The sequence below is a fragment of the Conger conger genome, chromosome 3 (assembly GCF_963514075.1).
Source record: "Conger conger chromosome 3, fConCon1.1, whole genome shotgun sequence".
Lineage (NCBI taxonomy): Eukaryota > Metazoa > Chordata > Actinopteri > Anguilliformes > Congridae > Conger > Conger conger.
The window spans coordinates 16,744,717-16,767,817 of record NC_083762.1 but is presented as its reverse complement, the minus strand read 5'-3'; the positions used below and the strand labels follow the sequence as shown (position 1 = coordinate 16,767,817).

The following is a 23,101-nucleotide window of genomic DNA, read 5'->3' as shown; positions in this document are numbered from 1 at the left end:
TGTTTCTCTGTGAGCATCTGAGAGAGGTATCAGCCCTGTGAAAGCAAGAGCCGAGGAACCCGGCCCATTTAACTTTTCCACCTCCGTTTCCGGACGGGACTGGCCAGAAATAGGGGGCCTTAAAGCGCCCTGGACACCCCGCCCCCCCCGTCCAACACTACTCTACAAACCCACCCCCTACCCCCCCACCCTGCCCGTTCCTCAAAATCACCACAAGAATGCACTCGACTGATTCACCTGTTTTATTGTACCACAATATCTCCACTGAGCATCATGCAAGGCCAAAGGTCACCTTGCCACCCTCTGTGTACCAAGCATACAACTCATGACACTTATGATACATCTCTTCAAGGGTTACCGGCAACCAAATGTCAACCAAAAAATAAAATATATAACATGATCTTTTTTTTTTTTTTAAACACTTCGAATGAATCATCAGCAGTCCTCCAGAAAAAAGGCATTGACCATCCGTATAATGCTCACTGAGCTAGAAATGAAAGACTTGGCAGATAACAGTCATGTGACAGGAAGTTTTGGCACACTGTGGTCATGTGACAGGAAACTGGAACACTCTGGCATGCACCCGTGACAGGGAGGAACAACAGACCATAGAACTAAGGTACAGATGAAGAACATTTCACTTCTTATGGCCAAACTCAATCCACAACTACAATAGTGGGCAGGTTCAGAAGAACTGGACGACTGCGTAAGGCTCAGAATTAAGTACTGAAATTGTCAGAAGCTAAATGTGAATCAGTGTTAGAAATTATGAGAGACAAATGATTTCTGAGTAACAGTAGCATATGCGATTAATTACTACAGCTGAAATGGACTCGCAATGAGAGCCTGAGTCTAATCTTAGAGACTTCAGTTATAGCTGCCTGTTAATTGAGGTGTTTTCTTTAGTTCTTGCTTGAGTGCGCTCACAGCTCCACAAAATTGTGCTTTAATTTATTGAGGCTTTTGTTCCTCGGCTAAGAACAGGTTTTGAACGACACACATTTGAACGGTGTCATTGATCATTATGGTGGGAACTGCATTTTGGATTTTGTAAATCAGCAGACATTACATAAAAGTAGCCGCTTCCTTGAATTATTGACAGTTGACAAGACTGTCACTAGAGTGCATCTATACATTTTGCGACCGAACGTTTACGTCGGCCAACAACAGAGTTATGTTATCCAAGTCCAGCGATGGTTGTTCAACGGAGTAGGCCTGTAAACCAGCCCATAAGCTTTGATCATCGAGTGCTGTGCCTGCCCACTATGTAATCATGTCAGAAATGCCCCGAATAATGGTGAAATCATTCTCCTAACTACACCCCCTCCGATTAATGATGCCAATGAACCTTATTTTCCTGCTGTGATGCTGCTTCACTTTCCAACGGGAGGGAATAAATTAATAAATGAAGTTCCAGACGCGGTCTGTGAGATCAGGAAACAGTGCCTTTCCAAAAAAATACAAATAAAAAATCATAAGTGCAGCCAGTTATGTACCTCAGTCCTCAGCACACGTCAGCGAGGGCAGACACCGAGAGTGACTCAGCGGGCTGGGTGACGAAGACCCGGAGATGTATTGCGCCATTCGGACACTGTCCACAGTGAATAGTTAGGGGTGTTGAATGATTACGAGTAGTCAGGACCCTGGTTTAACCTTCCTGGGATGTTGTCTGGTTTTCCCAGCGGGCCTGGGAGAACCCTGCTCGGGAGAATACCTTGATACCCTGTATGGCTTCAGTAGTCTGGGATGAGTGGGTAACAGGGTGGGGTCCAGCTGTTCTCTGCAACATCTGTCCCGCTCTCTCTGTTTAATAGGGACTGCAATATTTTAGGGCCAACAAATTTGCTTGTGTCTTCTCCAAGATGGTCAAGGTTCAACCACCAGCCTGTGGGGGGGGGGGGGGGGTTGCCTCAGGAACTCCACCCTGTGAGGTCATTGAAGAGCGGGGGCATTCATGGGGTGCTGGTGTCAGCAGGCAGGGGGGATGATTGGGGCAAATACTTAAAGTGAGGTCAGCTGCAAAATGTTGTTGGCAGGGTTGAGATTTTCTTGGCCTGAAACGAAATGTAAGTCTGCATGCCTGTGTGCCTCCCCCTCTCTCTCTCCATCCCTCCCTCCCTTCTTCTCTCCTTCCTCCGTATCACTGCCTGCTTTCAAACCTCCCAGGTCAGAGGACAGGTGCAATCTATCCTCAAATCGGACAGTTCCGTGCTGGTCGTCACATGACCATCTGCATTTCTTCCTGTTCGGGAAAAGGAAGGAACGTCGGATTCACGCTCCCCGAAAAGCGCTCAGATAACCTGTTATTCCCCGTCCCTAACACCGTTTTATCATCACCCAAAAAAAGCCCAGTACACAGACACACCAATATTGCACGTTAAGGTGAAAAAGCGATCCCGTGTTGCCCTGTCGGATCCGCGGGCTAAAAAAAACGTCCCATCAAAATTTACAAAAACATTTAGAGTATCAAAAAAATAGTGTTTTTTTTTGGCATTCCATTCTGAATTGAATATTTACAATAATGCAGAAGGAGGGTAGGAAATGAGCTTTGGAAAAAAAACAACCTTGAATCTTTGATTTTACCGCTGTGTTTAAAAAAAAGATGGGGGAAGAAAGCGAGTACGGAACGTGTAATAACTTAAGCAGTTAGCTCGTAGCCGCGGCCCGTGCCAGCATGGCGGCTCCCGCTGGTAGCCATTTTGGCTCTGGGCGGGCGAGTCGCGGTGGGCCCAGCGTCTCTCTCCAGGGATTATCTCGGGCTGGAGGAGGCGAACAGCAGGTGGGTGGGCTTGTTTGGGAGGGGCGGTTTGCGGCGGGACAGGGTGTTTTGCCTGGGGATGGGCGTGCCGAAGGTCTTCAGCAGCTGGGCGACACGCCCGCGGCTCAGGCTGAGTTCCCCGTCGCTCAACGCCCCCGTAGGCTCCGCCCCTTCCTGCTCCGCTTCTGCAGTGAAAGGAAGGAAGAGAAAGAAATATATCATTTTCCCCTCATCCTTGTATAGTCTATACTCCCCTTGTCCTAATAAAGCAGCCTAATTGAATTTCTATTTTTCTAATCTATTTTGCATGAAGAAACAGCCTGTCACTCATCACAGACTTTCTCATCAAATTTCAAGTTGAAAAAAAGATCATTGAGGGGGTTTTCACTTCTGTGAAACATAGTGGCCATTTGGATCATTTTTGACGCTTAAGACAACACAAGGGTTAAACACGGCTAAAGGAGGTGTTTACAGAAACACACCGACAGCAATCTTCAATTCATAGCAATGTTCATAAAAGAACATAAAAGGGGACAAAAAACCAAGAATAGTTTAAATAGACACAAATAAAAGTACAATAAAACCAACCGATAGCTATAACAGGGACGTTACGCAGGTGGCAGAGAAACAGCACTGTCAGGTTCTGTGTTTTTCGTTATATGTTTTTGTACTCCTTGGTCTTGCTACTGGGTCTGTTGTTCTGGAATCCCTGACACAGCACTAAATGCAGGTGTTTGTCCACTGTGACTGGGGTACTCCTGTGACCGACCCTGGGGTCCCATCCACCTGTATCTGTCTATTGGACCCAACCAGGACCCAACCACCCAACTATTACAGAGACACACACCATACACAAACCCCTCTCTCCCACTCTTTCTCTCCCTCCCTCTCTCTCTCTCTCTCTCTCTCTCTCTCTCTCTCTCCATGTAGGAGGAGGACACAGCTGGGTGGAGTTGATGTATGTGAGACGGGTTGGTAGGAGCATGTGTGTGTGTGAAGGTGCAGGGCGGGTGTGTGTGTGTAGGAGCAGGGTGTGTGTGTGTGTGTGTGTGTGTGTGTAGGAGCAGGGTGTGTGTGTGTGTGTAGGAGCAGGGTGTGTGTGTGAGAGGGAGGGGGGGTCCATGGCTCCTCTGCAGACAGACGCAGGGCACCAGAGGCTCAAAGGAGACGCATATTTTTAGCCCTTCCCTGGAGGCACACACCCTGCTCCTACACACACACACCCTGCTCCTACACACACACACACACACACCCTGCTCCTACACACACACACCCTGCTCTAACACACACACAAACACACACCCTGCTCCTACACACACACACACACCCTGCTCTAACACACACACACACACACCCTGCTCCTACACACACACACACACACCCTGCTCCTACACACACACACACACCCTGCTCCTACACACACACACCCTGCTCTAACACACACACAAACACACCCTGCTCTAACACACACACAAACACACACCCTGCTCCTACACACACACACACACCCTGCTCTAACACACACACACACACACCCTGCTCCTACACACACACACACACAACCTGCTCCTACACACACACACACACCCTGCTCTAACACACACACACCCTGCTCCTACACACACACTCACACACACACACACACCCTGCTCCTACATACACACACACACCCTGCTCTAACACACACACACACCCTGCTCCTACACACACACAAACACACCCTGCTCCTACATACACACAAACACACCCTGCTCCTACACACACACAAACACACCCTGCTCCTACACACACACACACACACCCTGCTCCTACATACACACACAAACACACCCTGCTCCTACACACACACACACACCCTGTTCTAACACACACACACAAACACACCCTGCTCCTACACACACACACTCACTCACACACACACCCTGATCCTACACACACACCCACACACACCCTGCTCCTACACACACACACACACACACACCCTGCTCCTACACACACACATAGACATACACACACTCAAACACATACCCTGCTCCTACACATACACCCTCTCCAAAACTGTTTTCTCTTTCTTTCCTTGTTCCCTTTTCACTCTCTCCCTCTCTCCTCCCTTTCTCCCTCACTCTCTCTCCCTCCCTCTTCCCCCTCCCCCTCCCTCCCTGTCTGCTCTCTGACCCGAGGTTCCTGTGTTAATGTCTCTCTCTCTGAGTAGTGCTAATGTCTCTCTCTCTGAGCTGTGCTAAAGTCTCTCTCTGAGCTGTGCTAAGGTCTGTCTGTCTCTCTCTCTCTCTCTCTCTCTCTCTCTCTCTCTCTCTCTCTCTCTGAGCTGTGCTAAGGTCTCTCTCTCAGCTGTGCTAATGTCTCTCTCTCTCTAAGCTGTGCTAATGTCTCTCGCTCTCTCTCTAAGCTGTGCTAAGGTCTCTCTCTCTCTCTCTGAGCTGTGCTAATGTCTCTCTCTCTCTAAGCTGTGCTAATGTCTCTCGCTCTCTCTCTAAGCCGTGCTAATGTCTCTCTCTCTCTAAGCTGTGCTAATGTCTCTCGCTCTCTCTCTAAGCTGTGCTAATGTCTCTCTCTCTCTAAGCTGTGCTAAGGTCTCTCCCTCTCTCTCTAAGCTGTGCTAATGTCTCCCGCTCTCTCTCTAAGCTGTGCTGAGGTCTCTCCCTCTCTCTCTGAGCTGTGCTAATGTCAATCTCTCTCTAAGCTGTGCTAAGGTCTCTCTGAGCTGTGCTAATGTCTATCTCTCTCTAAGCTGTGCTAAGGTCTCTCTCTCTGAGCTGTGCTACGGTCTCTCTCTCTGAGCTGTGCTAATGTCTCTCTCTCTCTAAGCTGTGCTAATGTCTCTCGCTCTCTCTCTAAGCTGTGCTAATGTCTCTCTCTCTCTGAGCTGTGCTAATGTCTCTCTCTCTGAGTAGTGCTAAGGTCTCTCTCTCTCTGAGCTGTGCTAATGTCTCTCTCTCTGAGTAGTGTGAAGGTCTCTCTCTCTCTGAGCTGTGCTAATGTCTCTCTCTCTGAGTAGTGCGAAGGTCTCTCTCTCTCTGAGCTGCGCTAATGTCTCTCTCTCTCTGAGCTGCGTGGGCCAGTCTCTCTGGCTCCATTGTCTTGCTGTGTTGTGCGGTCGCCACGGAAACCCTGGATAGGCTCCAGTGACTGGTGAATGGGCAGACACACACTCATGCACACACACATATGCACACACACACACCCACATACACACATGCACACACACACACACACACATGCACACACACAGACACAGAAACACACTGACACCTACGCCCACACACACACCCACACACACAAGGACACACACACAGACACACGCCCACATACACACACAGACACACACACACACGCACACACAGACACACAGACACACAAACACACTGAGACCTACGCCCACACACACACACACACGTGCGCACGGACACACACACAGACACACGCCCACATACACACACAGACACACACACACAGACACACAAACACACTGAGACCTACGCCCACACACACACACACACACACACGTGCGCACGGACACATGGTCGAAGTCTCTCTGCTGCGTGTTTTGGGCACCAAGCTCCAGTGCTGGCATGAGCAGAATCCCAAATACACCTCCTAAGATTTTTTGCGGAAGAGTGTGTGCGTGACTGCGTCTGTGCGTGTTTGTGTTTATGTGTTTGGACTGGAGAGAGGGATTTTCATTGTGTTTATTTTCTGAATTACAAAATACTGTTTTTTTTTTCTGCTGGTCTCACCCCTCAAAAACATTTTCGGTGGATAAAAAGGAATGTCTGTTTCAGTTTGAACTTTAAACTTGTGGCTTTGCCTTTTAAAATGGATCAAGCCCCTAAATCTAGTACTTCCTGGTTGTCTGACAGGAATTTGGGAGTTCCAACCAGCCCTGACTCGAATCAGGCTGACCCACAGCTATTCCCGTTTCCCAGAATGCACCAGTCCAGTGTCATCCTCGCCAGAATCCCCGTGGCGGCTGCCGGCTATCCATTAAAAAAATATCCCGATAGCTAATTAACAGCGTTAATAACAGCATTTTATCAGCCACTGCACTCAACAGTGAGGCCCAAGTAACTCAGGATTTACACTTTTAAAAAGAATCTCTATCTGCTACATTTAAATAGACACTTTACATTTTAATTGTTTAGCAGAAGCATTGAATCAAAAGCGACAAGTGCAAAGGTCATCTTAATCTATCTCTTAATCTATCTCTTAACATGTAAACGCAAAAATGTAAACACATGTGAGAGGAAGGAAAGCTACCATAACAACCACAGAAAAAAGAAGAAGAGAGAAATGCCGGCATGTCCCTTTAAAGCCCCCCCTCCCCTCCCTAGCCTGAAGGGGGGGGGGGGGGGGCAGAAGTGGGACAGAGGGCAGAATTCCGAAGTGGCACGTCTGTGTGCGGAGCCAGGCCGGGGGAGCGGGGTCGGCGGGGGGATGGGGGGATGGGGGGATGGGGGGAGGGCGCGGGGGGGGGGGGGGGGGGTTAGCGGGGGACGGGGCGGGGGGTTGGGGGGGGGGGGGGATCGGAAGCCTGGAGGCTCCGTCACTTATCAGCTCCGACCGAGCGTCGCCCAGGGCCAGAGCCGGGAACGCTGGCGGAATGCGCGTCCTTCCCTGTGAAGGTGAAGAGCTGAGAGAGAGAGGAGAGGAGCAGCTGCTGGAGACCCATACATCACACACACACACACACACACACACTAACACACTAACACACTAACACACACACACACACACACACACACTAACACATACACACACACACACACACACACACACTAACACACTAACACACACACACACACTAACACATACACACACACTCACACACTAACACACACACACACACACACACTAACACATACACACACACACACACACTAACACACTAACACACACACACACACACACTAACACATACACACACACTCACACACATACACACTAACACACACACACACACACTAACACATACACACACACTCACACACACACACACTAACACACCCACACACACACTAACGCACACACACACACACACACACACTAACACACACTAATGCACACACACACAATAACACACACACACACACTAACACACACACACACACACTAACACACTAACACACACACACACACACTAACACATACACACACACACACACACTAACACACTAACACACACACACACACACACTAACACATACACACACACTCACACACATACACACTAACACACACACACACACACACTAACACATACACACACACTCACACACACACACTAACACACACTAATGCACACACACACAATAACACACACACACACACACTAACGCACACACACTAACACACACACACACACACTAACGCACAAACACACACACACTAACGCACACATACATCACACACACTAACACACACACTACAACATACACACATATATACACACACACTCATACACACTAACGCACACACACATACACACACATACACACATATACATCACACACGCTAATGCAAACACACATACACACATCACACACAAGCACTAACGCGCACACACACACATATACACATACACATGTATACACACATCACACACATATACACATACACACAAACACTCTCTCACACACTAACCCACATATACACACACACACACGCTAGCACATATATACACACACACATACACACACACACACTCTCACACACACATGCACACATACAAATACACACACACGCACAACATACATACATGCACACACACAGTCACATACTCACACACTCATACACACACTCAGACTCATACGTACATACTCACACACACTTACACACACGTGTGCACACATGCACACACTCACACGCACACACACACGCATGCACACGTACATACTCACACACACTTACACACACACACACGTGTGCACACACGCACAAGTGTGAGAAAAGGGGAGGTCTCACTCTGTGATTCATCCCACACTACACCTGTTGCCTGAGAGGCAGCAGCTCCACAGAGGAAAACTCTATTGTGATTTTTTCTCTCTCTTTTTTTTCATCTGGTGTGTGGTAGTGGTGGGGAGGGGACTGAAACAAAGAAATCCTTCATTCAGAATCTTTATTTCTCAATGCTGCAGTAAATATATTTCGCCACTAGAGGGTAGAGTGGGGAACACACGAAAATGCATTGACGCTGTCGATGGGACTTGCATTACATAAGATAGGCCACTAGATGGTGCCAATGGCATCTTCTCTTTCTGACGGAAGCAGAGCCGTAGAACATTGGGTATGTTTTCGTTGTTGGTTTTTCTTCTGCAAACATATTCAAAAACGAATTCAGGTTCAACATAGTCACCTTTAACGTGTGTAAATCATTACTAGGTGGAAATACTGTACTTCAGCTGTTGTAGAAAAGCACAGCCACAAGACAGTATGACTCCACGCCGACGTAGTTGCAATACAATTAATTCTGTCAGATAATAACCACATATTGTGTGGTTATTTGGTTGCCCTGTTGATATCTCAATGATCATTGATTCGTCCCTCATGAAGGTACTTAACGGGGATCGGCATTAGATTGAGATGTGATCTGAGGACTTCTGGCAAACCGGATATTGGTGAGTGTTAGGACCTATAGACGCTACACCGGTATAAAGCTAGCTAGCCAACGTTCGCTGGCTCCCATAATGCAGGTGAAGCTAGAATAGTTTCTTTAATTTCAAATGTTTTGCTGTATCATCGTATTTCGCTGGATCTTGCGTTCCAAACTAGCTAATTAGCTGGCTGGCAAGCTTACATGGTATTAATAATCAGCATTGTCGTCTTGCCCGTCCAATCAATAAATAACGTTAGACAACTGATAGCTACCGAGATGTCAAGCTACACATTGCAAAACCGTCAGAATTATGGATATGTAGCTCCATCTGAAGTAGTTGCATTCGGAATAAGTGATACCCAGAGCTCTGGTAATACCTACCTAGTTTCCGTCCAGTTGTCAACTTTGACAGTGATTCTGAATGTAAATTATGATTTGTAGGTTAAATGGTAGCTAGTTACCTAATGGTCAGACATGAATTCAGAAACTGAATTGGCCATGATGCAGTGGATGCTGTCTGTCTGGATCGCTCGTGCTATGTGAGTGGTGCCACTGTTTAGTAATCTACCACTCAAATGTAAACCAGGAGAAAACGCATTGTGTCAGATGTCCAGCAATGATATTTCGAAATGATATACCTTTGATGAAAAGGTTTTGATAATTAAGTTTCCAGTTTATGAATTGAAAAAGGAAGTCTATGGTAAGTGCATATCTTTTCATCTTGAGGCTATACAGACATTTTAATAAGATGAGAAGTGATTGCACATGGCGTTCCTTCTAGATGTTTCTCCCAGACCGCACTGACTGTGTTATCCAGCCTGACTCACTCATATTCCGAGGGTTCTTTGTGTTCACTTAAAAAAAGTAGCTTCGCTAATCCCCGCGACAGCTGCATATCTAACCCGAGAGGAGCCGTTCCTCCTACGCGTGAGTATTTCTGTCGCGACTGGAACTGCGGTAAACTTAGCCAACGCTCAGCTCCGTTACCACGCACCTCGGATAATGATGACACCGAGGAGGTTCGGTGAGTGGAGGTGAGTAGGTAGATACAAAATATGAAAATACTTTTTGTTTATAATTGACTGTCAGCACTGACAGGATTACAAAATATACTAAATTCCAAAAGGTGGGTTTCCTGTGTTGTGCAATGCCGATATCTGATGATGTAACTCCCAAATCCTGAGAGTGACTTCATTAGTTAGCTAGTAACTCTTGGCAGTTACTTCCGTCAAGCTTACCGTGCACTGCATCATGGGAAACAATACTCCTGCATGTCATACTGCATACAATTCATCCAACTCTACCTCCATCAGCATTTTTTATGCGCACATTCGAGCGACAGGTCGTGTCTTCAGCTATTTTAGATAAAATCCACAATCTAAGCAAACCGAGTTAAGGCACGGGGAAGTTATTACATAATCACTAAAGATTTCAAGTTGCCGAGAGCGTGTCTATTCATGTGATCTCGGAGAGGGTAGTTTCAACCAATATAGCAGACCTCTGTCCAGGTAGGACACACAAGTTCCCCCTAATGTTTTAGAGCAGGGATCAGCATGACACAGTCCTCAAGGGCCGAGAACTGCTGTTTTTCCACCCTCCTTTTACCTGGGGGTCAGGTGTGAAGACAGTCTGGCCAATCAGTAGCGCTACTTACCGGGAGAACAGAAAAAACAGGGCTGGGTTTGGATTCGAGGGTCAGAGTTGATGATCCCTGTTTTAGAGCAGGGGTGCACAACAAGGGCCGATCCGTTTCAGGATTTTGTGCCAACTTCTGATATTAATTATTAAGTTAACTCAATCATATCTTATCTGACATGTGTGCAAGTACCAGCTACAGCTGCAGGCTGCAGGGGTATCCTAAAGATTTTACTGTGCTCAAGTACAGGCTTGAACCGGGGTGATTTACAGAGCTGTCGGCAAATTAAAAACAAGGCAACTGGTTGGAACGAAAAGCAGTACGCGGACCGGCCCCGGAGGACCGGAGTCGCGCGCCCCCGTTTGAAAAGAGCGCGGCGTCTGAAGAGGGAGCGGAGCCTGCGGTGACCTCTCACCTCTGGCCTGCTGGCGCAGCCGGTCCACGCTGGACTGCAGGTCGGCGCGCAGAGACTCCACCGGGCGGAGCCGGTCTGTGATGGAGGGCGCGGGGCCTCGGCTGAGGTGCGACCGGTAGTACAGCCCCGAGTCCTGCAGGCTGTCCGGGACTGAGTCCTCCTCCTCCTCCTTCTCCTTCTCCTTCTTCTCTGGAGCCTGCGGAGCGGGGGTAGCATTAGCACAACATTAGCATAATAACATTAGCATTAGCCTTAGCATTAGCGCTCTGGATAGCCGTGCCACTCTGAGCCCGTTTTAGCATCATTTTAGCAGTAAACTTGTGCCCCAAGTTAAACCGATGCATTTTGACAGAACTGCGAAAGACTCGCCCACTTCAAAATCGGTAGGGTTGACGTTTTGGCCATACCGAGCCTTCGCCATCTCGCCCTGATGGACCCTTCTGTGGGCCAGTCTCATTGTTTTACAGTTCTGAGGCTGCTCCTTTTGACGCCGCTCCTTGTACCGTTGTGCTGGTGTGCGTGTGTCTCTCTGTACGTTTCTCCCTCGGACATCACGTCCTCTGGATGGTAAACATGGAGCGTGGCCGGTCGTGGTATTAACGTTTTTGTAAAGACAGAATTACGGCCTGGCTGGCCTAACTTCCCCGCTCCCCAGAACAGGGGGGACCCACAGGTGTGGGGGCCTATGTTGACGTATCTGAGGCACAGGGGCTGGAGAGGGGGAACGGAGGAGAGAGGAGAGGAGAGGAGAGTGGTGCAGCTGTGCGCTGGAGGAGAGGACAGACCCCCCCCCCGGGAGACTCCGCCCCAGTCCTGTCCATCTGTGACTGCCCCCCCGCCCCGCCCCCAGTCTCAGACCCTCAGAGTCCCCCCCCACCATCTGCTCTGGAGGAGCGGGGACTGGCACAGTCTCCTACTGATATCTGATACACACACACACTGATACACACTCATACACGCGCACACACACACACTCATACACACACACACACACTGATACACACTCATACACGCGCACACACACACTGATACACACTCATACACACACACACACACTGATACACACTCATACACGGGCACACACACGCACACGCACTCATACACACTCATACACGCGCACACACACGCACACACACACGCACACACACACACTGATACACACACACACACACACACACACACTCATACACCCGCACGCACACACACACACGCACACACTCATACACACTCTCACACACACACACACACACACACACACTCATACACCCGCACGCACACACACACACACACACACTCATACACACTCTCACACACACACACACACACACACACTGATACACACTCATACACACTCATACACACTCTCACACACACACACTGATACACACGCACACACACACACACTCATACACACTCATACGCGCACACACACACACTGATACACACTCACACACACACGCGCGCGCACACACACACACACACACACACGCACACACAGTCACGCTCACTCACCACACACACATACTCATATGCACATTCACTCATATAGACACACACACACACACACACACACACTCGCTGTTCACACCCAAACACGCTGAGCTAATGGACACAGGCACGCACACTAAACCTCAAATGCATTCATGGTATCACCCCACCCGAAATGCCGTCCCCACCCCTCTCCACCCCGCCCCAGTGGAGCCCCAGACCCCTGTGTAGCTGCACATATGTGTGTTACCGCGGTGAACACGCCCCGCTCCCCAGCTGCCCGGCGGTAAGGCACAGCGCCGCGGCAGAGCCAGCGAGGAACGTCTGTAACGGGGCGCGGAACAGCTGTGCGAAACCGGATCTGGGGCAGGGGGGAGGTCCGGGAGGGGTGCGGGGTCCCAGGACACAGAGGAGACCGCAGGACAGCTGGGCTTACTGGACCCGCTGAAGGACAGAGCGTGTCCACTGCACAGACACACACACACACGTGCACACACAAACACACACACGCACACACACCCTCACACACACCCACACACAAATACACCCACACACACACACACACATACACACACTCACCACACAAACACACACACCCACACACACACCCACACACAAATACACCCACACACACACACACACACATGCACACACTCACCACACAAACACACACGCACACACACACACACACACACACACACCACACAAACACACACGTGCACACACACACTCACCACACACTCACACACACACCCACACACTCACACACCCACCCGCTTACACACACACACACACACACGTGTACACACCACACACACACACACACACACACACACGTGCACACACACACTCACCACACAAACACACACGCACACACACATACACCCACACCCACACACTCACACACACACCCACACACTCACACACCCACCCGCTTACACACACACACACACCCTCACCCACACACTCACACACCCACATACTCACACACACACACACACACGTATACACCACACACACGCACTTACACACACGCACACTCACCACACGTCCACTGCATGCTCCCCGCACACACACGTGCGCGCGCTCACACACACACACACACGCCCTCTTCACACTCCAAATTGCTAGCTGAAATGCACCATTTCAGTATACCACATTGTAGTTCATTACGTGTGTCCAGCCACAGACTACATTTCCCAGACTGCCCTTGAGTTTAGCTTTGAAAATTAATGAACATTTGGAAAATCAATGGGAAGAAGTTTAACAGCATGTTGTCCTTGTGCTCATGTATCTGTTTGGGCTGGGCCGTTCTGAGGCGTGGTGTGCTATGCATGTCTTACAACATCAGGGATGTACATCCCATACGTTCAGAGCTTAAACAGATGTTCTGACCCAGAGAGACTTGCACAGTCAGGTTTTTTTTTTTTTTTACTTGTAATTCATTTTTCAGCTGGATATGTACTTAAGTCGTCATTGCTGAAGTGTGCAGTGCCAGTGCCCCACCTCACCTGGGAAACTCATGAGTTACAGTCCCTGACCATTCCTGTTTCAATCTGAAGGAAAAATCTAAAGAAACTGGGACATTGATCTAAAAAAGGAGAAAATCCAAAACTAGACTGATGCAAAGAAACATTCTTGATTTATTTTTGGGACCTTTGGTCTCCGTTGAAACATGTTTCTTTGGAACTAGCCTTACTGGACACAAGGAAATCTAAAGTGGGATACACACCATAATGTGGTCCTGACACCGCAGCCAAACTACACTCTGGAAATGACACACATGGCCCTGCTACACACCAGAGCACAACCAGGTAATATAAAGGGTAAATGCCTGCATTTATACAGCACCTTTATCCAAACCGCTGTACGATTGATGCTTCTCGTTCGCCCATTCACACACACACACAACAACAGCGATAGGCTGCCATGCAAGGCACCAACCGGCTCGTCGGGAGCAATTGAGGGTTAAGTGTCTTGCTCAGGAACACTTCAACACACCCGGGGCGGGATCGAACTGGCAACCCTCCGACTGCCGGATGACTGCTCTTACCGCCTCTATCCACACTATTCAGGTTACGTTTCACAGCCGAACAGGTCCAATGTATGCCAGAACTGGGTCAAATACATAATTGTAAACATTTCTGTGCTCAATTGATCTTGCCTGGTGTAATTGAGCCGACCAAGAGGACCAGAAGGTTGGGTTTGCACTTTTTGAGAGTATTTCATTTGTTCCAATTTGCCAGACAAGTGTATAATAGTATTTTAATCCAAAACAATTACGTATTTGACCCAGGTCTGACTCACACACAACCCACTCCAAAGGTCACCTCAGAACACGGCTGAGTTACACACTGTGTGTACATCTCGCCTTCAGCCGAAAGATGAGAATGGAGGAATGCCCAGCAGTGTAAACTCTCAGAAAAAGGTTTTTTTTGGCTCGTCTCCATAGAGGAACCATTTTTAGTTCTTTATGGAGCCCTCTATCATTGGTGTGAGGTATGAAAGTATCCAGACAAAGAACAATTTTATCTGACAAAGAACCCTTTAACTAGATCGAGTTTCTTTTTGGAATCGCATGGTTCCCATTGGAACCATTTTGTTTTGGAGTGTACAGTGGGAGAGAAGCTCTGCTAAACTGCCCGGCAGGTCACACTGCCCTCTGTAATCGGGGTGCAAAACTGACCACTGCCGCAGCTACCTGAACGCTCACGCATGACTGGCGCTGAAACAAACACGGCTATAACACACTCACCGTGCCACTATAACACACTCACCGCCCCACTATAACACACTCGCCGTGCCACTATAACACACTCGCCGTGCCACTATAACACACTCACCGTGCCACTATAACACACTCGCCGTGCCACTATAACACACTCACCACGCCACTATAACACACTCAACACGCCACTATAACACACTCGCCGTGCCACTATAACACACTCACCGCGCCACTATAACACACTCAACACGCCACTATAACACACTCAACACGCCACTATAACACACTCAACACGCCACTATAACACACTCAACACGCCACTATAACACACTCACCATGCCACTATAACACACTCAACACGCCACTATAACACACTCACCACGCCACTATAACACACTCACCACGCCACTATAACACACTCAACACGCCACTATAACACACTCAACACGCCACTATAACACACTCACCATGCCACTATAACACACTCAACATGCCACTATAACACACTCACCATGCCACTATAACACACTCAACACGCCACTATAACACACTCACCACGCCACTATAACACACTCAACACGCCACTATAACACACTCACCACGCCACTATAACACACTCAACACGCCACTAAAACACACTCAACACGCCACTATAACACACTCACCATGCCACTATAACACACTCAACACGCCACTATAACACACTCAACACGCCACTATAACACACTCACCATGCCACTATAACACACTCAACACGCCACTATAACACACTCACCACGCCACTATAACACACTCAACACGCCACTAAAACACACTCACCGCGCCACTATAACACACTCACCACGCCACTATAACACTCGCCGTGCCACTATAACACACTCAACATGCCACTATAACACACTCACCGCCCCACTATAACACACTCGCCACGCCACTATAACACACTCACCGCGTCACTATAACACACTCACCGCCCCACTATAACACACTCAACACGCCACTATAACACACTCACCGCCCCACTATAACACACTCGCCGTGCCACTATAACACACTCACCACGCCACTATAACACACTCACCACGCCACTATAACACTCGCCGTGCCACTATAACACACTCACCACGCCACTATAACACACTCACCACGCCACTATAACACTCGCCGTGCCACTATAACACACTCACCACGCCACTATAACACACTCACCACGCCACTATAACACTCGCCGTGCCACTATAACACACTCACCGCAGGAGAGGGGCTGGGCTGCTCCGACCGCGGGACCTGAGGACAGAGGTGTGCAGTTAGGAGATATACACACACACTGTATGCACACACACACTATGCACACACACACACACACACACGGTATGCACACACACACATATACACACACACACTATGCATACACACACACACACTGTATGCACACACGCACACACACACACTGTATGCACACACGCACTCACACACACTGTATGCACACACACACATTTACACACACACACACTGCATGCACACACACACATTTACACACACACTATGCACACACGCACACACACACACTGTATGCACACACGCACACACATACACTGTATGCACACACACTGTATGAACACACACACATACGTCTGCACGCACACAAGCAGAAGCACGTGAGGCGCACCTATACACTCACACGTGTGCATCTCCAAATACACACACACGCACACACACCGAGGAAAATGCACACGCTGAGACTGGGAATACTCCAGGAACCAGGAGTGAAATGTGAAATTGGGACAGATGCTCTCACTTCCCTATTAGACACTCATAGCAATGAATCAAACTATTATCATTATGAAAACAGAAATGCAAAAAACTGTTCAAAGATGATCAAGTTCGGTGGGAATTTGTTTTTGAGAAGCCTTTTATTAAAGAATTGGTCGATCAATGTAAAAGTATAAGGCCTCCAAAGTGATATTGAACTACAACTCCCATGAGCACTCTGTATTTCATAGCCACTAATGGGACATACTGTATTTTAGTTAAATTCTGAACTTCTTTACATTAATTACTTTCTCTGGAGGCTTTCCTCAATAAAAAGGTAAGCTTAAGCGAACAACCCTCAAAGTAAAAAAAATAAATAAAAGAAAACTGGTATGTTGATCCTAGGCAGGAAGGTATGTGTTTGTGTGTGTATGCCTGTGTATGTGCATTCATGCATGTCTGTGTGTGCAAAATGAGGTTAAAATCCTTTATCTTGTTGCATGCAACAGCAAGAAGCCCAAAGAAGTAACCACAGCCAATTTGGTTATTTTCACAGATTGTCTGTGAAGTGATGGCACCACACTAATAATTTAAATAATCAGACATACATGTAAAATTCCTAATAATGCCTAATACATAGGAATTTTATTTTGTAACCCTATTTCATCAGTTGTCCCTCAAGTGTGGGACACCAAACGTGTTTCAGGGAAGTGTGAAAGTGCTTATCTGCAATACCCTCTCTTACCTGCAGAGGGGGCGAATGAGACTCTGACTTCACGTCTTCTGAGTTCTGGAGGAAGGGGGAAAATGTCCTTACATTATTTATTTTATAAATAGAAGCCCTTATCCGTGGCATATTACCCTTTCATACACCTGGATCAGTGCGGTAATAACGGTTAAGTTCCCAGCTCAAAGGCCACAGGGTTATGGTTGTAAAGCCAGTAATGTATCGCTGTTTAAAAACAACCGTTACATGTTGTTTTAAATAAAGCGCTGATTCTCTGTGCGGTTTCGTTTAAAGTTTTAATTTCCTTACAGAGGAGAAAAAAACGTGATGTATAATTTAGCATGATTACGTTTCTTTGCAGTCAATCTTATCTCTATCCCCTTAACCCTGCAGTTTGTTTACGGAGATATGAAAGTGAAACGCTATGGAGGTCTCCGAGGTCAGCGATGTTGATTTGAGCTGGGCTCTGACAGTCAGCCGTGCTGTCTGACCGCCTACCAGCTCAGACAAGCTGCCAGCATGAGTTGGTTGACCAGCTCATATCCGGCTAGACCGGCTCCATGACCAGCTCGACTAGCTCAATTTTCAAGCTGGTATAGCTGGATTTTACCGCAGGTGTCGGTGTGGAGGCTAGAGGCTCCGGCTGCTTCTTACCTGAGGCTGTGGAGGCTTCTGCATGGAGCCGGAGGCTGGTGGAACTCCCTGGAATTCAAATAAGATAGCTTTATGCCTCTGATGGAGTTTTACGTGTTCACGGAAATGGAATTGTATATATTCACTAGCACAGTTGGTAAAAATGGGTTTAATTCACAGGTTAGAACAGTTCATCAGTACACGCAGGGTGCTTTGGCAGTTGAGAAGTGTGTCTGTGTGTGCGTGTGTGTTTGTGTGTGTGTGTATGTTACATTACGTGAATGGCATTCGGCAGACACTCTTATCCAGAGTGACGTACGGTGACTTAGGACACAGATTGTGTCCTAAGCAGGACGCAATCTTCCCGTGGTGCAGTGCTGGGTGAAGGGCCTTGCTCCAGGGCCCAACGGCTGTGCGGATTTTTATTGTGGCTACACCGGGGATCGAACCATCGACCTTGCAGGTCCCAGTCATGCAGCATAACCATTACGCTACAGGCCGCCCACATGTGTGGGGGGTCTGTGTGTGTGTGGAGGGGTATGGGTGTGTGGGGTCTGTGTGTGTGTGGAGGGGTGTGTGTGTGTGTGTGTGTGTGTATGGAGGGGTATGGGGGTGTGTGTGTGTGTGGGGGGGGGTGTGTGTGTGTGGGGTCTGTGTGTGTGTGTGTGTGGGGGGGTGTGGGGGTGTGTGTGTGTGGGGTCTGTGTGTGTTCTGTGTGTGTGTGGAGGGGTATGGGGGTGTGTGTGGGTGTGTGTGTGTGTGTGTGTGTGGGGCCTGTGTGTGTGTGTGGAGGGGTATGGGTGTGTGTGTGTTCTGTGTGTGTGTGGAGGGGTATGGGGGTGTGTGTGTGTGTGTGTGTGTGTGTGTGTGTGGGGTCTGTGTGTGTGTGTGTGTGCAGATGTCCAGCACTACTCTCCAAAGAGCCTGGACGCACTCTGATCGCGCACACCGTGTTGCCATGACAACCCTTCCTAAAATTCCCCCTTTTTTGCGTACAAGACTACTGGGGACAGCAATTCCCACCCTACCCTGCCGTCTGAAACAAAAAGCGCAGTCTCTCACACACACACACACGCACGCACGCAGACACACACATACACACCCCACACACACACACACATTCATACACACACACACCCCCCCACAAGCACGCAGACACACACATACACATGCACACACCACACACACACACACATTCATGCACACACACACCCCCCCACAAGCACGCAGACACACACACACACTTACACACACACACACCACACACACACACACATTCATACACGCACACACACCCCATACACACACATACACGCACACACCCCACACACACACACACACTTACACACACACACACACACACGCATACATACACACACCCCATAAACACGCAGACACACACACACACACACACTTACATTAGACTGCAGCTGTACCCGTGGCGTTTGCGACGGTACGTTCTCAGGCTCTGGGCTCGGTCTGTTGGTGACCAGGCTGCTCCTGATGGCGTTGCTTTGGTGTCTGAGAGGATGCGTTTACACAAGAGCACTTAGCAGAGTCATCTTCATACAGCCTCCATTACAGTTTAGACCAGAGTGACCAGATTACTGAGGGGCTATGCACAGTCTGTTCTATTACAGCTTAACCCTTGTGTTTACTTACGGGACAAAAATGACCTGCCACTATGTTTAACACCAGGGAAAACCCACTAAATTATATTTTTTTAACTTGAAATTTAATGACAAAGTTTGTAATGAGTGACAGGTTGTTTCTTTATGCCAAATAGATTTGGGGTTTAAAATTCAATTTAGGAGTTTAGTGAAGGCAGGTCAAGGGTTAAATCAGAGTGAGCAGTTTACCGTTTACACCGTGTGTTGTGTTGAAAGAAGCGGGTTTGTAGATGAGGGCAGCGTCATAGAGGTGGTGTTTGTGTGTGCGTGTATGTGTGTGTGTGTGTGTGTAACCAAGTCAAATGTATTTTTATTGCATTTACGAAAAAAGCATTAATCCCTAATGCCCCACAGAAGCAATCTGATGTCTAGAGTTGGGGGGGACCAGTTCCCTGGGCAGACTAATTGGATGAAGCCTTGGGAGGAACCAGACAGAATGAGAGGAGCCCTTCCCCCCCATGGCTGGCTCAGGACTCTTGGGCTCACAGTGACCCTACACCGTGCAGCGGTCAGCACGGATGATGTACTGCCATCTCAACCTCCAGGCCAGCGGAGGACGGGCATCCCCCCTCTATAGCCGGGCTCCTCCCGAGATTTCCTCCCATCGGGGAGTTTTGCCGCTGAGGCCTCAAACCTATCTCTCTCCACCATCCCCCTATCCTGGCCTCTTCTCTCTGCCTCTTTCTTACTTATTCTCTACCTCCACCTGGCCGTTTTTGTCTTCCCGGTCTCACCACTGTTCGAGAGTTTTTCTCCCCGAAGGGAGTCGTTCACCTCATGCGCTATTCAGGGGCTCAGGGCGCAGTTTGCGTTCCCCTCTAAGGTGTCTTTTGGGGCAGTGTGCTTTGAGAAACGCGATGTGAATTGAGCTGAATCGAAGGAGCGGGCGTTCACACCGTGTGTTGTTCTGCAGGCCGGGTCCCTTCTCTTTCCCCAGCTCGGAGTAGATGAGAGGCGCCGGCCCGACTTCGTCCGCTTCTCCGATCACGTAGGCCTGCACGTCTCCGTCCCTCCCCAGGAGCCAGCTGACGCTCTTTCTGTGGGCTGCGTCACACACACACACACACACACACACACACACTTTCTGTTAGACGCGCAGACTCGTAGCCTTCAAAAATACACTGCACTTTATATCATTATGATATTACTTCGTGTAGGTCACATTTTATAAACGCGTTTGCAATTATACATGTCATTTAGGAGCGATGCGGAAGAAGCACTTTCATTTTGGCCCTGAGATGCGTGGATGTGTTGTTCTTTGAGGTGGACGCGCTGAGACACAGTAGTTTGCGGATGAGTGGCCGCGCAGCGCTGCGGGATGAGGTGACAGAACGAGAGACGGATGGAGACGGGAGAGGGAGGCTCCCACGCTGTGCCCGCGGCGGCGAGGCGTGTCTGAGGAGGACGCGCGGCCCGACGCGGCGTTTAAAAGGGGGTTTGGCGATAAGCGCAGTGAAACGCGATAGTGGCGTGGAAAGGGAACCCTCTCTGGGCCTTTAGAGAAGGAGCCGCACGCAGCGGGTTGTGTAACGAACCGCTGCTGCTGGAGGAGCCGCCGCCGCGCTGGGGCGGGAGTCCGTTCGGACGGCTCGGATAACGCGGCTGAGATTTCAAACACAAAGGTGAAAGAACAAGCAAGCCTCTCTCTCCCTCCCTCTCTCTCCCCCTCACTCTCTTTCTCTATGTAAGTGTGTCTGTCTCTCTCCCTCTCTCTCTCTCTCTATGTATGTGTGTCTGTCTCTCTATGTAAGTGTGTCTCTCTCCCTCTCTCTCTCTCTCCCCCTCTCTCTCAACCTCTCTCTCTCCCCCTCTCTCTCTCTCTCCCCCTCTCTCTCTCTCTCCCTCTCTCTCTCTCTCCCCCTCTCTCTCTCTCTCTCCAAAACATCGAGCCTCTGGCCCCGCCCGCTCCGCGCCCCATTGTGGCGGATGACGCCAGCGCGTTTGAAAGATGAACTTCACACCGGCGGGACCGCTTGTTCTGGACGTGCGCTCAAATGTGAGAGCGGAGGAGAGCGAATGAAAGAGCGGGAAAGAGAGAACAGCCGAGAGAATTGGACGGAGCCAGAAAGAGAGAAACGGAGGGAAACGGGAATAGAGAGGCGCAGATGTGCTGGGAAGACAAAAACGGCCAGGTGGAGGTAGAGTAAAGTAAGAAAGAGGCAGAGAGAAGAGGCCAGGATAGGGGGATGGTGGAGAGAGATTGGTTTGAGGCCACAGCGGCGAGGTCGTGATGATAGTGTGGTTTGCGCACCGTGTGATTTCGGCAGGGCGTGTACTCGCTCCACTGTGTAATTGCGGACTTTTCCTGCGACCGGCTGGCACAGCGTCTCAGTCGGACGCTCGCCTCTCGGGGCAGTTCGGGGGCCCTCCGAGCTGTCGACGGGGGACGGACGGGGGGGCCCCGCGCTGCGGCAGCGGTAATTGGAGACCCCCCCTACGCCCTCCCGCTGTAACCCAGGGAGAAGGAGCGGCTGTACGGAGGCGCGACGCTCTGCGCTCGCGACAGCTCTGGTGACGTCAGAGAGCACACCCTGATGAGACTGGGCCCGCAGGGTGTGCTGAGGGTGTGGTAGTGTGGGGGAGAGAGAGAGAGAGAGAGAGAGAGGGGGAGGGAGAGAGAGAGAGAGAGAGAGAGAGAGAGAGGGAGAGAGAAAGAGAGTGAGGGAGAGAGAAAGAGAGTGAGG

At 49.3% G+C, this 23,101-nt stretch overlaps 1 protein-coding gene across 1 annotated transcript in view; it reads right to left on the bottom strand.

Moving 5' to 3' along the window:
• Positions 1 to 227: 227 nt before the first annotated feature.
• zgc:92242 (uncharacterized protein LOC436899 homolog) overlaps positions 228 to 23,101 on the bottom strand; it is a 32,999-nt gene continuing 10,125 nt past the window's right edge. Inside the window, exons 3-9 of the mRNA XM_061233524.1 lie at positions 21,314 to 21,461; positions 20,166 to 20,268; positions 18,769 to 18,816; positions 18,133 to 18,177; positions 16,887 to 16,922; positions 11,420 to 11,615; positions 228 to 2,943 (exon numbers count right to left, since the gene is read on the bottom strand). Coding sequence (XP_061089508.1) covers positions 2,750 to 2,943; positions 11,420 to 11,615; positions 16,887 to 16,922; positions 18,133 to 18,177; positions 18,769 to 18,816; positions 20,166 to 20,268; positions 21,314 to 21,461 — 770 coding nt within the window. The 3' untranslated portion in view covers positions 228 to 2,749. The remainder of the gene's footprint in view (positions 2,944 to 11,419; positions 11,616 to 16,886; positions 16,923 to 18,132; positions 18,178 to 18,768; positions 18,817 to 20,165; positions 20,269 to 21,313; positions 21,462 to 23,101) is intronic.